Source organism: Amblyomma mixtum, chromosome 5 (genome assembly GCF_055824585.1).
Source record: "Amblyomma mixtum isolate Tamu chromosome 5, ASM5582458v1, whole genome shotgun sequence".
Lineage (NCBI taxonomy): Eukaryota > Metazoa > Arthropoda > Arachnida > Ixodida > Ixodidae > Amblyomma > Amblyomma mixtum.
Window position 1 is genome coordinate 107633382 of NC_143016.1, and position 17205 is coordinate 107650586.

Sequence of the window (17205 nt, forward strand, 5' to 3'; positions counted from 1 at the left end):
CAATTTTTGAATTTTCAAAATTTTTGTCAGAAATTGTTGGACATGCCACTGTTGGCGAACGTCAGAAAACAGGTGAATCATGGTAACTAGTAAAGTGATTAACTAAAATATAGCAGTTACCTTTTAACTATTACCGAAAGACACCTGATTGCGATTAGAGACTTGGAGCCAGCCGTTAGTTTCGAAGACGCAGTTACCCTCACAAATTACAAATTCGGGTCATTTCTCGCGTTATTCGAAAACAGCGCGCCGGCGTGGAACGTGAAGCGACGCCCTTCTAATAGTGACACACATGCTATACGTAACTGCTGTCAGGAAGGCGCCATGAGCCAGAAGTCATACTTATGAAGAAGAATGGTCCCCAGTCGAAACGTCAGTAAACCCTTGTTATGTTTTTAAGCCTGTATCAGCCTACTTTTAAATATATACAGGGTGTTTCACCTAACAACTTTACACAATAATTAAAAATAGGCTTTCTGGCTTAGAAGAGCGCTTTTTTCGGTATAGCGTTGTCAGCGGTACAGTACGCCAGAATAAATCTAAGACGTGCTAACTAGCAGGCTGGTTAACTAATATTGAATAGTTAACTTGTAACTATTACTGTTAGGCTCCTTAATTATTGAGGAGCGTGTAGCCCAGCATAAGAATTTCGAAAGCGCGGTTGCCCTCGGCGCTGTGGCCCAACAATAATTGGCTATTTCGAAGAATTGCGTGCACTCGAGAAGTTGCTTTGCCTGTAAGCTACTCGAAAGCGCATGTATTATGACGCAATGTAGGCATAATTTGTTGCACCATAGCGCCGAAGTTAACCGCGTTTTCGAAATTCTAAAGACTATTATAGAGTTTACTTCCGCTGGGCTACACGCTTCTCAGTAATTAAGGAGCCTAACAGTAATAGTCAAAAAGTTAACTATTCAATATTAGGTAACAATTCTGCTAGTCAGTACATATTAGCTGTATTCTGATGTACTACACCGCTTACAGTGCTATGGCGAAAAAAACGCTCTTCTAATTCGAAAAGCTTATTTTTAAAAATTATGTAAAGTTTTAGGTGGAACACCCTGTACATATAAATGATATCGGGTACCTGTACTCTTTGAGAATGAATCATTTTTCCTGGAAAAGAAGCAGGGCTTATTCGAGGGAAAGTGCTCACGAGTGATCAGACAGAGGTACTGACATCGTTTTGCTTTTGCGTGTCAGTCAACTTAAAATTTTTTCGATGGGTCGTGCAATCTGGAGATGGTTACGCGAATTTTCCAGTCGAGTTATTTTTGGAAAACTAAATTTCAAATAGTGGAGGTTTAGGCTTGTAGTGTAGCTAAAGAGGAGTGTGTGGTTGGGGCGAAAATCGCTTGTTGAACTCACCAATGCTCACTCTTCTGTGTTGGTTCGTTGATTTGACGATATTTGACGATGGCGCTCTTCATTAGGATCTAAATTCCACTGCTTCAGGAGGAAAACCTAGCGCTGGGCGGCACCACTACATTGTGGATAGCAACGCTTTAATCTAAAATAGGGACTACCGCAGTGTAACAGCGCTGAGGCTCGCAATAGACTACGTTTTTTTGCTCTATTTGCTCAAAATATTCACAGGCAGAACTATTAACTGCTGGTATTTAGCCACCTTGGCTTTCAGCCTGAATATGTGTCAAAAGATCTGTTTTGAAGGCAAAGTTTGGCCCATGCTTAAGGCCCTTTAGGCAACTAAACACTTTACATTTCTCCGACGCATGACAGTATATATCATTGTTAATAAGCTCTTAATGCTGAGATAATTTTAACGTTGTGTCCATTTCTTTTATGTAAATTTCTATTGTAAAATGATTGTAAATGATTGTAAGATGTTGATGCGACGATGTTGTTCGGTTGAACGTCATAATATCGTTTTGTTCTCCCTTGTGTGCACAGCTAACTTCAAGTGGCGAGGAACGGCTGCCATTGATCAGCGCCTCCGTGGTCGTGCGGGTCCTTAGAACGCACGAGCAGCTCAGAACAGATTGCATTAGTGTGATTTGATTTCACGTTGATTTTTAGCCAGCATTTTTTTTTTCCCACTCACGCCCCTTGTTGCTCACGTAAGGAAAGTTGCAAAAAAGACGAAGCACCTGTTCAGGGAAGATTAACAAAACTTCTTGCGAATTAAATAGCTCCTCAACTGTTTGGTTGTAATACGGAGTGACGATTCTGAGAGAAAACAGCTCTCGAGTAAGAAAGCAGTCACTATATTCATCGGTGATGTACATTCTACATTGGATTTCTTGAAGTACCGGAAAAAAAAACGTTCTTGGGAAAGCAAGTACAAAGTTAACATCAACACTTTACAAAAAAAAGCATCAAAATTCGAATCCGATACTGAGACCTACCGCTAATCTGTGACTTGAAAATTTTTTCCCCTCCCTCTGTAGACGGATCATGACCCACGGAACCCTGCATACATCGCCAGCCAAGGACCCCTGCCTCACACCGCGGCTGATTTCTGGCAGGTGCGGAATTCGTCTAATCTTTTCTCTCATCTTGTTTGGTGTCACTTGAGTAAAACTGCTACAGCTTCTATGCGCTAAAATTACACACACGCACACACACAACCGCTACCACTTCATCATATCTCTGCCGTCTAAAATACGACCATGGATACCCACGAATTTAAAGATAACGAAGTATGAAGGGCTCTTTTCCTACGTTCTAAAGCCTAGGAATTCTAACTGTCAGGCGGGATATAACTGCACCGCGAAAATTATAAACAAGTAAGGAAAAAAACACCTACACACACAGACAATCACCGCGGGTGTTTCCTCCTTATATGTGTTTGTTGTTTCCGCGCTGCAGTTGTGCCCCAAGAAAGAAACACTTTCCCAAAAGCTCATTTTACTAGTCGTTTAGTTATACTTGCTATGTGCTTTTCAAAACTCTTTTTTCCTCTCATATATTAATATGTGGAATGGTCTTGCGGAATTCATTGTCACAGCTCAAAATGTCACAGAGTTTGAGAACCTTTTAGAATTATATTACAGGCAACAGGGGAATTGACAACTGATTATGCTGTTGTTATGATTTCCCTCATCCTTGTTTGTTAAGTTGTTAAGTATTTGTGTTTTGATTATGTTTGATTATGTTTTTTGTGTCTTGCCGGTGCGTGACGTTTTTGTTCCTCAATAATTAAAATAAAAACCTCTCCTGTTATGGCCCTCAAGTGAGGGCTACAGTATTCCCAAATAAATAAATAAAATAAATAAAATACTTGCGCATAACTGCAAAAAGCTGAGTATCAGGATTTTTACACAAGGTTGCCGAATTTTTGTTAAAGCTTGAAAAACGTAGTAGGGCGTGACGAGAGCGCGAAATTTTATACCTCTGTGCTCGCGACCTTCGTTAAGTGCGGTTCCTAGCTTAAGAGCAAGTGCTCGCGGAGACGTTCGAAAGCATATTCACTCAAACATTTTACCTGCCAGTGCCGTTAAGATCACCATGTTTGAGACGCCGGGCACAGGTCTCGTCTCGTTTAGCATAGAGGTTACAAGTGAAGAAATCGTCCTCGCGTGAAGGCCCTGGGGCTGAAAATGCTAATTTGTGTCACATCTTGTGGCACGTACGTGTAAGTACTGTAACCTACTTTGTAGTTCGAATTTTTTCGCAGCTTAGTTCTAGAAATAAATAATAAACTTCTGCTACTGCGGCTATGCGCTGGAATTTCTTCAACCGCGTGAAGAAGAGAGACTAAATAAGTGGTGGGTTTTATTTTCTTTGTTCTGCGAGAAGTAAGGTGCATTCAGAGTGTACAGCAAAAATATTGGCTTCTCGAAGCGCTCGCACAAGTGGATGAGGTAAGACAGGAACAAAACTTTGGCAAAGTCACATCTTAAATATCTAGTTGACTGATGCCGACGTACAGTATGAGTCTTTAACCATTCAGCATTTTAGAGGCACTGGTATTGTTTTTTGAATGGTTTCGGAGGTGACGTGAAATAGCTGTTCGGTCCTCCACTGCAGTGTGACAATATTGCTCTCACTAGTGGAAAAAGACCTACAAACTCAACGTTCCTCCTTGCGAGCATCTATAAACCGTTTCGACAGGAAAATAGACTGCACCTGTCTACTGGGCGAGCATACCACTAAGCTACACAGCGTACATCTAAAACAGGCATTCTCATGGCCAACAGGGCCTGGCCACTGGAACACTAATCTTGCTCAGAAATAGGGAGGATGTGAGAAGTAATAATTACGTTTTATTATTGTTGTTCTATGAATCCGAATTTCTGCGTTCACGCAGCATGATTCAGTAACCACGACGCCATCGGAGTAAAAAAACAAGCAAACAAAGTAATTTTGAAAAATTCTTCGTTCGATGACGTTCAGTGCTGGCCGTAATGAGGATTGTTGTTGCTTCTTCACGTACTCCACAGTGTGCACTCACTGACAGAAAATCTTGATTACAGGAGTAGTCGGAAGGCATGGTACACCTTGACATAAGCAGCGCGGACCCTCATTTTCATCTTCGAGCCCATGCCGAAACAGCTGCTTCTCACGTCCGACTAATCTAGTCTTGGTGTCAGACTGACCGTCCATCTCTGCACCGTCTTTATATCGTTCTATCTGCTCGAAACGTTTGGCGCAGATGATCTGGGAGCAAGGCAGCGTGGTGATCGTGATGCTGAGTCGCCTGATGGAGAACGGTGTCGCCATGTGCCATCGCTACTGGCCCGAGGAAGGAAGTGAAGTCTACCACACCTATGAGGTAACGCCGCATTTCAGATCGCTTTGCTGCGCGCTTCTGCGAAAAGTGGAGCTGCGAGGTTCAACGCACGAAGAAATTAAATGTTTTGTTATCCTTGCAACATTGGCTGTAGCATTCGCAATGAGACAGTATTTCGGGATAATCTAAACTGAAATTTTCTTTCAAGCGCCCCTGTACAGACGCGAGCAAAAACGCTCTGTCTGCCGCTCCGGTGACACGTCACTAGTGCTAACCTTTTTTGCTCGCGACTGTACCTCGCAATACCTTTCAGCCATGCCTACGATATGGGAGTACAGTGATGCTTATTCTGGAACATCGCTATAGGATATTCGTAGTGAAGTGGAGCGGTGGAAAGACGAGGGCAGTTATGACATGGCGCAAAATTTTTGGCCGCTACCATCGTGGCAATGATCCTCATCGGCAAGAGCCACAACGAGTGAATGGACTTACGCGTTTAAGCCACTTGTTGGCGAATAAAATCGCCTTGCCTTGAGCTGAATTAAGGAAGCATGCCTCGCTTCCCCTTGGCGTCGTAACTGTGCATACCTGGCATGATCGCATTTGCACGGGCCGTGCTCATAGGCCCGCAAGTCTCAAGTATAGCATTAAGCTCTGCTGAACTCATTGATATTGTCCTTTATGTGAATACTAAGTCAGCAAATCTGCGAGTGTTTGTGTCATAAATCTTCTCCATATTTTCATCCCTTGTATAACTATCTAGGGTGGTAGGTGCTTTGTGTCTCCAATTCAGACATGTTTAAGGCCTCCGTAGTTCGTTCAGCACGTTTTTACATTGGAGCTGCGTGTATTTCGTGTGGGAACTTGCTGGCAAGCGAAGTGATTGCTGCGCGTGGTAATGCTCACCATGGTAATGCTCACCGTGGTAATGCTCACCACCCGGCATGCTCTATCCTGTACCTCCGCATAAATTATTCGGCTGCTTTAGGTCCCCCGCATGCTTCGATACGGTTTTTCTAATTGCATTTTGCCGCCATTTGTCAGCCTGCGAGTCCACTCTACCATTTGGTTAGTTACTAGACGTTCTTTCTCCCGGAGCCTCGCTTCAGAATCTCGCCCTGACAAAAGGCGAAACTAAAGTTCGTTTCGCCATCCTAACTGATTGTACACGCCGTTCAAAGAGCCTTGTTCTCCCGACAAGAAGACGACACACAGACGGGTGGCTGGCTTGCCCGTTCGCTAGCTTTCGGCTTCTGGCGGTCATTTCACTGCCCTCCAAACAAAGCAGCGTTCGCATCGCTGACTCGTTCGGAAGTTTTCGCTATCTGGGGCAGCGCGGAACACGCATCCGGCTGAATTGGCCTAACTAAGACGGAAACTCCGTCAATGCGGGCAGCGTCAGCCACCGCTCGTCGCAAGTTCGGCTGTTTTGTGGCTACTCTTTCCCCAACTACGCCCGCGTCAGAGCGCGCAACTTTGAGCTGTTCAGACTTCGACGATGCCGCAGGTGAGCCGCGCTACGCAGCAAACGGTTTGTCTAGCGAGCGGCGGTGCCCCGTCGAAGCGACGTCAAAAGCGCGCGGGGGCTTACAAAGCCGCCTCCAACGAACGCTGAATACATCGTCGCTTGCAGGACTCGATGCCGGCGCGTCGCGCGGCCCTTATTTGAGCCATTCAGTCGCGCCCGCCTGATTTGTGCGCACCCGAAGCGGGACAGCAAACACACGTCGGCGACGACCGAGAGACGACAGTGCCTGACGCTTTACAAAAAGAAACGACTTGTACGCGCGCGTACCAACACGTCGGCAAATCTGACTCACTTCCCTTTTCTCTCTCTCTCTCTCTCTCTCTCTCTCTCAGCAGCGCATGCAGCCAAGTTCTGCGGCGCTCGGGCGGTTTTTCGGTACCCCAACCCCTTTTTTCTCGCTAGCGGTGTGCTAGGAGAGAAAGGAGGAAGGGGAAGAAGAGAGGAGAGTGTGGCAAGGTTAGCGTTAGGGGAAGGAGAAGCTGCTGCCGGGTGGGACGCTCCAATTTCTCATTAGTGTGGCCGGCCCGACGTCGCCGTCGTTGTTGGGGACGAGAGGAATTTCAACATCATCGTTTCCCCTCTCTCTCTCTCTTTTACTCTTTCTTCGCAGCCTTCTTTCTTTCTCTCTCTAACCCTCAGCTGCCAGCACTGCCTTCACTCCATCTGAGCCTTGCTTCCAGGCAGCTTTCTCTGTTGTCATTTCCTTCTTTTTTTTTTTTGCCTAGGTATTTCCAAAGCAGGAAAGCTTCTACCCCTACCCATGCCTTTAATTTTTTTTTCTGTTCCCCGCGTGCATTTCTCGCGTACTCTCTTTTTTTCTCAGCTAAAGAGAAAGAGGGAGAGGGGGTGGCCTCCACACTTTCGGCGCGAGCAGGCTCGTTTCGCGGCAGCAGTTTTGTCGCGAGAATTTGGCGTGTACAGCGTCAGGCGAGCCATCGTCTTTAATTAAGACGAACTCAAAGTGGTTGGGCGCGCGCCCGGCTGGCGGCACGGCGTGAAAGGCTGCCTCGTCGTCGCTGCGAGGCGCGCTCTGCCGGACGACGGCGTGGAGATAGAAATTAGAAGGGAGGCAGCGAGGAAGGGAAAGAGAAGCAAGCAAGAAAATTCCTACAAACGCACAAGCAGACCACCAACGCCCCGAAAGAACCGCGGGAACGTCCGCATGCGAGAAGCAAAGAAAAAAAAGGAGGCTCCAGCTTAAACGACGAGGCACTTTAACTTTGTGTACAGAGCTATAAAAGCTGCACCGAGTCCTGAATACAGCGGTAATGACGCCCGTTTCAGGGACGTCTGAAAGGGAGTAACGCTTTCCCGTGAGTCTGTTTCCGTTCTAAATTTATCTTCTTCGGTTCCATGGCGATGTGTTATTCGCGGGCAAGAAGGGGATAGTTTGTGAAGAAGCGCGTTCTTTTTGGTCTTTATTCTCTTCTTGCTGATGACAGAGCCAGAGCTACACGATTGCGCCACTCGGTCGCGCGCAGCAAACTCAGTGCTTGCGACGGACGCTTTCATCAAATGACGGTATCACAGATCTGTCTGCGCGTAAGAGATATTTGGCAGGAGTGAATGCAACATTCAGTCACTTAAGCCAAAAGCGTGATAGACAAGCTTCCTGCCGATCCTAAATAAACATCCCCATGAAAGGCTGCTGTCAACCTGGCGTCTGAAGGACTCGAGGAAATCTCGGAGAAACGTTGCCTCCTCAGCCCTATAGTGCTTCAGTGTACTCACTTTTCGAGGATTAAGTCACTACGGTTCTAGTGTCGCTATCGCAGTGAACAGACGATCCACATTTTCAAGACACCTTTTAGAGAGCAGTAAGCTTAGAAAAAGGTCTCAATGCTGAGGATATGCGTGCAAAAATATTAAATGCAACGATGACACGTGTACGGCACATTATAGACACCACACGTGTCTCCGCGCCAGGCTGTAAGTAGACCCGGAAGAGACCGGGCTTCTAAGCGCAAAGTTCTCGTTGCTCCCACACAGTCTCCGCAGAGAAATTTCCTCTCGCTACGTCCAAAATTTCATTCGGGGCCCCTATCGCCGAACCGCGGCCGCTCGCTACTACTAGAGTTCCGAGAGTGCAAAGGGGCCAGCCTTGCTTCGTCGGTCGTTTTTTTTTAATGTTTTCTTTCTTTTCCTTCGTCTTCTAATTTGTCCTTCTCTTCACCCAGAAACGCGCTGCCATGCTACTTCGTCGCACGTCGTCTGAGACCCACCACCGTTCCGACCACCAGGGGCTAGACTGCGCACTCCTTTTACTACCTCCCCTCCCCGCTTTCACCCCAACCTTCACCGCCACATCACCTCTTTCTTGGGGCACTTTCGTCTTCAAATTCTCTCCTTCTGTTTTTTCTTCTTCCTTGATGCGTGCCTTGGCGGAAATCATTTTATGTCTTTCTTTTTTTTTTTCTTCGTTCTCTCTCGCCCCCCCCCCCCCCCCCCCCCCCGCTTTTCCATCCACCCCGACGTCGTCGCTTCGCTGCATCGCCACAGGACCGTGCTCGTCCGCCGGGCGAGTAATTTAAATCTCGTTACTCGAGACGCCCAATGTTTCTCTTCCGGCCACTTTCTTCTCCCTTCACTCTCTCGCCCTCATTTCTCGGGTTCTGCGTTTCCCTCTGCACCGTGTTACGCGGGCGTCTTCGTATCCTCGGTTTATATGCTGCCGCGCTCTTCTTTCTTCCTTTGCCGATTAAGAACTCATTCGTTTTTCTTTCGCTCGTTTAAATGGGTTCCGCTCGCTGAGACAAAAACGAAAAGAAAAGATGAACTACTCTTTCATGCCTCTTTTCAGCAGCGGGAACGAGGCGAGAACTTCGCTGTGTTCAAAATATGTACAAAGCAAGGCCGCGGGACCCGCATGCTCGTCAGGCTCCGTAAACGCGCACAGCACATCAGCCTCTTCAGAGAGAAAAAAACATCAACGACAGACTCCGCTCAGTGTTTAAAACCTTCACTTTATTTCTAGGGTGCGGCGGACAAGAGAAACGAACTATAAATGCGCGCAGCGACGCTTCAATGATCCCTCAGCAACCGCCAGCTGTGGAGAGCAAACGTTTCAATCCTTGAGCCGCAGAAACCGTTGTCGTTTACTGCGGACGAAAGCAGGGCCCAGGGGAATTGAGAAAAAGACTGAAAGGAGAAATGAACGGAAAGCGCAGGAAGCTTAATCACAACAACGTGTCTCTCTTGAGCAAAGAGGCGCTTCTCATTTGAGCAAAGAAAAAGATAACAGACAGTGATTAATATTCAATTCAATTCAATTCAATTTTTATTCAACATCTTGAGGATGTTGAATAAAAATTGAATTGAATTGAATTGAATATTAATCACTGTCTGTCTTCTAGAACAGTAGAGTGAGTGGAAAAAAAGTCTGGCAGGAGTTTAAGGCCGGCGTATATACGTAGTTATGGCCTCCATTCATTACCTGTTATGCAGCAATCTGAAAGCCACTCACACTTTCCGGTAGATAATTTGATCTTATATGAAATTTCTGTCAATTTCAGATCAACTACAGCGTGGCGGCGTAAGGAAACATTCATCTGGGACCAGCACTATCCGCATTTCGCTGGTGAATGTATGAAATTACGTAGAATGACAACCAGCGTGTGGCAGCTTGCAACATGCGTGTATGTCAGGCTGATGCGTTCGTGGTTTCCAGCATCATCTTTGGTTTTGGTTTCCATTTCAGTTACTCTTTATAATTTATTCGTCATCCCTGCTATGGTTTGATTCATTCCGAGGCAAGAAAACCCGGCTGCTTCTTTGCAACAGGCGCCCTTTAGCTACATTTTTTTTTCCCGTGGCTATCAAGAAGTCTTGCACCACGTCTTAAACGGGGGGACTTAAAACAAGTAGAGAGTAAAGTTCTCGTCGTGAGCATACTCTATCAACCTGCGTACTGCTCACAAAATAAGCGTAATGTGTGTTTTGCAGCGGCCACAGAGGCCAGCGTGTGACGCAGGTCTGCTATGTTGCCGGTGCTGCCCCTCAACACTGCGAAGAAAGTAAATACAGGATGAACAACGGCGATATGGCACCGCATTGCTGGATGGGACATCGCTCTCGAAACCGCAGCTCAGAGATAAACAGAGGAGACAATTTGAGTTGAGAGAAAGTGTGAAAGCACAATGTTGTTCCTCTATCTTGTTTTTTTTTCGGTCATGAAACCCGTTTAGAAAGCGGTCTAACGGGTCGATATCAGTCTCAACGTGCCCTATCGATTTAAGGGCGTTTTAAAATTGTAGTCAACGAAAATATTTTTCCCAGCCTTTTTAACAGCAGTAGATGGTATGTGCAAACTTCGCCTGGTTGAATATGCTTGATGAGACTCTGCAGAGCCTCCGGAAGTGTGTAAAGATTAGTAAAGCGACTGACAGAGGCTGCAACGAGAATGTGTCTAACAACTCTGAACGCCTCCGAAGTGCACTCGGCCCGAAAAACAGCATGGTTACGTCGTAACTCTGTATCCTCCTCTCACAGCCAAACTGGTGTCAGACCTCTGTTTCGACAGTTGATTGTGGGTGTAACTCACTCTTAGTCCAAAAAAAAAAGCACAAATGTGAAACAAAATCGGTGTCCCAATTATTACGAACCAGTACTCCAGCGTACGTGGAAACCCTGAAACGGCTAGCGCTGACGGGTAGCCTGCAATGACAGCGAATGGCCGTGAAATTAATAAATCTGGCAGCACTTCTATTTGACCTCCGGCCGTTTTCCGAGCTGCTTCGAAGCAGATCAATTTTCTAGCGTAGCCACAAACGTTAAGGGACATCTGTAGGAGCGACATGCGAAAATGGTTGTGCGAAGGGCGAAAGCGTTGCCGCAGTGACGTCAGAGGCCGGCGTCAGCGGCGTGCTACGCGTGTGGCACGCAGAACGCTGTCGCTGCCGCTATCGAAATGCATCTGTCCCTCGCATTTCTTCGCCAGCACAGAAGGAGTTAGGGCCGCAGAAGAATTTCATTAGAAGCTGCTCAATGTGGCAACTTTCCTTGGGGACCAGCATAGCCACGACTCCCGAGGTTGACCGCTTGCGATGTTTTGATGCAGGTGCACCTGGTGTCCGAGCACATCTGGTGCGACGATTACCTGGTGCGCAGCTTCTACCTCAAGAACCTCAAGACGAGCGAGACCCGGACCGTGACTCAGTTCCACTTCCTGTCGTGGCCAGACAACGGTATTCCGGCTTCCGTCAAGGCCCTGCTCGAGTTCAGAAGGTGAGATTCGCGCTCCCCGCATTAGACCTAGCCAGGCGATGCAGTGCACTAGTGTAAGTTATTTCCTTTCTTACACACCACTCTCACGTCACGTAGGCCTCATCTCCTGGCACACCTCACAGCTGAATCATATTTTGTACAAAAATTTCACAGGCACAATGCCGTTACCCGAACTGAATTCACTTCCTGTCTGGTGACATTACTTCCCTCGAGGCAATCACCCAATAAGAATGCTCCGTTTTGTGACGTCACATCTCTCCAAGCAATCAGCGAATTTAGTTTCCGAGGACACATTTGCTTCCCAACAAGGCTTATGAGGCTATCGCACCAATATTTCCTGAGAGCGTCGGCATCGACTCTTCAAGCGAGCCGTACGTTACGCCGCATTTAGCACAGCGTCAAGTTTTGGCGAGGTAGAAAGCTACTATAGCGCTCTCTTCACGTAAAATAACCAATTACTTCTTGATTCGAGGCCCTGCTGGCAAGCTGACTGAACCAAGCCTCGAAACAGTTCTGTTGTCTAAGGAATGATTTCTGCGTTCACTTGCCCACTGGCATCCTTTATATACAAAAGCAAACGCAAAAGCACTCGCTTCTTATACTTTCATTAAACTCGCGTTGTCGGTTTCCCTACCCTGAGCGCTGAATGATATCTGAGGTTCTATTGCTGTCTTTGAATTGTAAGTATCGTTGCCTTAGTTGTGATACTGCGCGCAAGAACTCGAGCACTGTTCGAGTAGACCGAAGTATGAGTACGTCTACCCGAGCGCTCGCCAACAGTCAAAGTTTCGGTATAAAACATCTGTATGCGCACTACACCACAAAGGTTTACGAGGGCTGACACTTCAGCTCTGTATTATAGGACGTTGGTGTTCCTAAGTTTAACGTCTCACTAAGGCCGCTCGTGCATCGTCATACATATTGGGTGTATACCGCGAGTAATTCTAAATGCTAACAGGGCACCAGTACTGCAATATTTCTCTCCAGAACCTTGTTCTCTGCGATCCTGAGTTTACGGGTGTAGAGGGGTGCTTCTGAAATAACCAAGCAACGTTGACTGTTCAAAGTGGTTGACCTGCTTGGACGTTTCAAACGCGCAGTGCGGGAGCCCTAGAAGGGTGCATGTTCCATACGAGTGCCGTGGTTTCGGTATTCCGATAACAATATCCATTGCATATGTACCGAGTTCAAAGAACACATGCGCAGGAAAAAAAAAGTAAGTGACCTAAACCTCTAAATTAACCGGCAAGCAGTCCTGATCACTCAAAAAGCCCTCTCATTTTATTTATCGGAAATATTCATGCTGTACCTTAGTACTTTGCGAAAGATGTGCGCTTATTTATTCAAGTTAAAAAAAATGGAAAACTTACCTCCAATTAAATCATCATTGTCGATGAAAGAATCGAAGTTGCGGCATTGAAACTCAGTCTCTCGCAAGCCTCCACGATAGCTTTTAGCGTTTCATGCAGAGGGGCGCTTCTGAAATAAGCTTCGAGCTTTGCGCACGCTACTAACTTATCCTTGCTTGCTAACGCTACAAATATTAAATTGTAGCGTAGTATGGCAGACTTAACGTCCTTACGCTGCTCGTGGGTTATGAAGGACACCATAGGAGAGGACTGCGGATTGAATTCCGCCCCATGGAGTTTTTTAACGTGCACTCGCATCGCACAGTAGACAGGCGTGCTTTTATTACGCCTCCGTAGAGCCGAAATGCGGCAGCCGCCAACGGAATTCAGCCCTGTGACCCCACGATCTGCAGCCGAACACCAAAGCCACTGAACCACCGCGCGAGTATCAATACTACCAGTAACAACAGTGCTCTCGCATTCGAGAGCTGCACCTCTGATCACGTGGGGCGCCGTTGTAGAAAGTTTCGAATTAATTTATAACACCTGTGATTCGAGCACTGTGAGCTTAGATTCTAATGCACTGAGCGTATTTGTATTGCAATCTTTGTAAAAACGCGGTAGCCATGGGCAAGCTTTTAACCTGTGGCATCGTATTAGGCAGGTATGCCTTCGCCTCTGAGGAATAGCAGTCGGTGCCACCACTTCACGGTTGACTTCGTCACTTTGGAATTCCCCCCTTGGTCAGTCTCCTAAGACCAGAGAAGTGCAGTGCACATAGGATACACGAGAGCAAAGTCTCTTTTCATACAAGAGAGTGCGTGGTTTTGAAGGGAAGAAATTCTTGTATTGTCCTCGTTGATGTCATTGTAAGATGCGATATGTGATGTTGACAAAAATGCTCATAGCCTGACGATGTTTACAATATGTGATTTGAGAAATGTATTTAATTAACTTCCCAAGTTTTATTTCCTAATTTTTTATGGGTGTGCACTTATCTGTGTGTGCTGTCTTGATGAATATGTCGCGATTGTGCAATCGCCGCACTGTTCGACATTAATTGTGTGCAAACTTTTCACGCCGCTTAGACTGGCAACGTCATGTGTACTGTAAAGTTAGGATTAGGAAGTGACTTTAAAAAAGTGTGATCCAATATCACGGAAGCTCTTGCACTTTATGGCAATGAATCGGTTTATCTATAACAAAAACGTTAGCGCTGTTTTTCTCTAAATGCACCTCAACCAACTCGCCCAGCAACACACCTTGCTTAGCACTGTGCTTGCAAATTTGCTCAATAAAAAATGGGAGTTTACACAAATATTTTTTTTTCAACGCCTGTTTCATCTCATGTATGTCCTACATCTGCCAGGATACTTATTTTGGCTCTATTCAGTGAGTATTATTGTGTCAGTTTTGTTCATTTGTATTGCATACCGCACGGCCGCCACCCATTGCAGCCTCGCCTTGTGTGCTTTGCGTCCGAGGCACTTACAGAATTCGCCTGGTCCCCTGCTAGAGAAACGCCTTTCGCTAATCATATAATTAAGTTTGACTGGTCATTTCTGTTAACTAAAACGTTTATGTATTCACTCCAAGGTGGTTTCAATGCAGAGGAAAGCCGGAGGACGAGGAGGCATTAGAGATGGTGAAGGAATTATTTTAATTGGCGTTAATATACAGCCCGCGCCAGTTTTCTTGCGCCGTTGTCCGCGCACTTTTCGTCATGCACCTTTTATGCTAGAGATCCCGACATTCATACAGCGTCTTATTCGTTTTCCCCTCTCAAGCCAAGGTTTTCCCCTTGCGAGGCCTAAAAGACGTCCCATTGTCTGCACCTTACAAGTAAGCGTCCGTTGCTAACAAGCACATAACGTAAGAAGCAAAAGTGCGCGCATCCCACGTCGTCGATGGCGGTCGCAACCGAAAGACGAAAAACAAATCCTTCCCCCTTTCCTTCTCCCCGGGCCTCAGAGAGGACTCCACGTGCAGGCATACTTTCAGCATGTCTGCGCAAGTAGCAATAAAGCTTCTAAGTGAAAACACTCGCAACTCGGCCGGCGAGCGCCAGCGGCGGCGGCGCGGCCTTTCGCTTAGCTTAAAGCTCCGAAACCCGCGCACAGTGGGCGCCGTTTTCTGTCCGTGAGTGCAGTCATTAATGAAAGGCCAATTCCGCTCGCATTAGCGGGGGCCCCACCCCGCCGAAACTTTGCTCGGCGCCGCCAGGAAGAAAAAAGGGGGGAGGCAGGGAGGATTGGGCGAAGCGGCGGGAACCATTTAAGAGGAGAGGCAAAAGGCCCCGGTACCCGCGCGCAGGGCAGTCGGCGGAGGCCGCTGGCGGGGCGCAACAGGCCTGCAGCGGGAGGAGCGGCGGCGGCGGCGAGCAATCCTCGTTTCTAAATCGACGCTAATGAGGTCTGCTGCGCTTGTAATGAGTGCGCCGTTTTTGCACCGCCACTCTCTCCCATACGCGTGTGCGTGCGTGCGAGCCGCCCGCGCGCCCGGCGCTGTTTTTGAGGCACTTAAGGCATCTTTGAACTATGCCCGGGGATTAACATATCTCATTCATTTTGGAAGCGCCCGAGAGAAATGTTGGCATGGCGACAGATGAATCTCTCGCCGTTTCTTCTCCTTTCATCTATTTCTTTAGGTAGTTTTGTTTCTGAGGCGCCCGTTTCGGTAGGTATGAGGAGAAAACGAGCGGTGAACGTGGCAAGATACTAGAGTTGCTGCCCTCTCTCTCTCTTTCTCTCTCTCTTTCTGTCTCCCTTTTTGCTTGTTTGAAATTTCGCGAAACTAGATGTGAGCGAGCGCGCGGCGATGTCGGGGGCAGGTGCAATTGCCCGCGATAAGCCAACCTAGTAGTAGCGAAACATAATTAATCACGGCATGCAAATTATCGGAGTCATGCGAAGAGCTGTTTGTTAAGCTTCAGCGTCCGCACTGAGTGCGGAGAGTTAATTATACGACAAAGTACCACGTTGCGATAATGGAAGAAAACAGGCAGTTCGCAGTTCTTTGAGCGTTGTTACACGGGAAAAGCCGATGTAGTCAAGACTGTTTACAGTTGGTCAGTGTATTTTTTGTAGAAGCAAAAATTGCCCTATTTCCACTCAGATATTGTATCATTATTAAACACCGGCTTCTTTCAATAACAATAACAACATGAGCTGCACTAAAATTTCTGCTTTTCTCTTTGTGCTTATCACGAATTACTCTGCTCTAGTCGGTTTGTTTTTGTTTTTTTGCTCAATATAGTGGGCAACTTTAACACCTTCAGGGGTTAAAGTTGCTTTTTCATATAACGTTTGTCGATTCCAGTGCCGATGATTGTGAACTATTGTGCATCACAGCTGCTGCCTTACATTCTTTTGACTCCGAATCCGCAAGAGGACCTGCCCAGGCATAGGCTATGTTGCATTGTCCTGAACATGTGCCACGTATGTTCTCTCACCGCAACACCGCAAACTGTTCCATTTCTGGTCCCATTTAACCTTAATAAGTATAGCAAGTATACGCCTCAATTTCTACTTTTCAGGCTGATGCTCCTAGCTGTAAAAATTTTTATAGCTGTAACCAGCTTTATTAAAACGGACATGTTAGTTGGTTCATGAATGCATTATCAAAATGGACGTTTCATTTAGATGAACTCACTAGAGAGCCATTCGTCGAAGTGAACGTGCACCCCTGAAGGTAGCCAACAGGCTGTATTTAGTACTGCCTGTCTATTTTATCAATTGATACAGAGAAATTTAACATGTTTAGAAATACCTGCACTTCCATTCTGGCAGTAAAAGTTTGTACAGACTGATGAGGTCAAGATTGCTGCGAAAGTAATGGCTCATATTTATTTCACTTGACCATATACAGGGACGTAACAGCGCGGCAATACTTCGTGTAGCGCGTTGAAAACCACAATGCTTTATGTTTTTTTTTTCCTGAAAAATAAATCCAAAGGAAGACAAAAGACGAACAGGACTACATAGACAAGTGTTTGTCTGCGTCGTCCTGTCCATATTTCGCTTTCCCTTTGCCCTATTCCTCATCAAGAACTTGAGCCACCTCTCCTAACTTTCGTTATTGCTGAACCTTATTTTGAGACGTTGTCCCAGTCACTGGCTCGGCAGGGATTCATAGCAGCTACACAATGCCGGGTCGCTAAATATCTGCGTTTGAAAAAGACGACCCCCTATACTTCACACCTTGAATGAGGACATTGCCGCTAGAAAAATGTTAAACGTGTCATGGTCTAGCCTAAGTTGTAAGATTCTAAATCTGAACGGTACTGTGAGCAGGGTAGAAGAGTTCAGCAGATTGTCAGCGAATTCCACGGTCTGTAAACTTATATAAGCCCTGGCGCCAGTGTAGAAGGGATCGTTGCTGTTCTCTCCTATTCAGTACTGCGGTTCAGTACT

General features: G+C 46.5%; 1 protein-coding gene across 1 annotated transcript in view; it reads left to right on the top strand.

Moving 5' to 3' along the window:
* IA-2 (tyrosine phosphatase IA-2) overlaps positions 1 to 17205 on the top strand; it is a 514718-nt gene that overhangs the window by 479622 nt on the left and 17891 nt on the right. The window contains exons 19-21 of the mRNA XM_089545824.1: positions 2409 to 2486; positions 4616 to 4735; positions 11278 to 11444. Coding sequence (XP_089401950.1) covers positions 2409 to 2486; positions 4616 to 4735; positions 11278 to 11444 — 365 coding nt within the window. The remainder of the gene's footprint in view (positions 1 to 2408; positions 2487 to 4615; positions 4736 to 11277; positions 11445 to 17205) is intronic.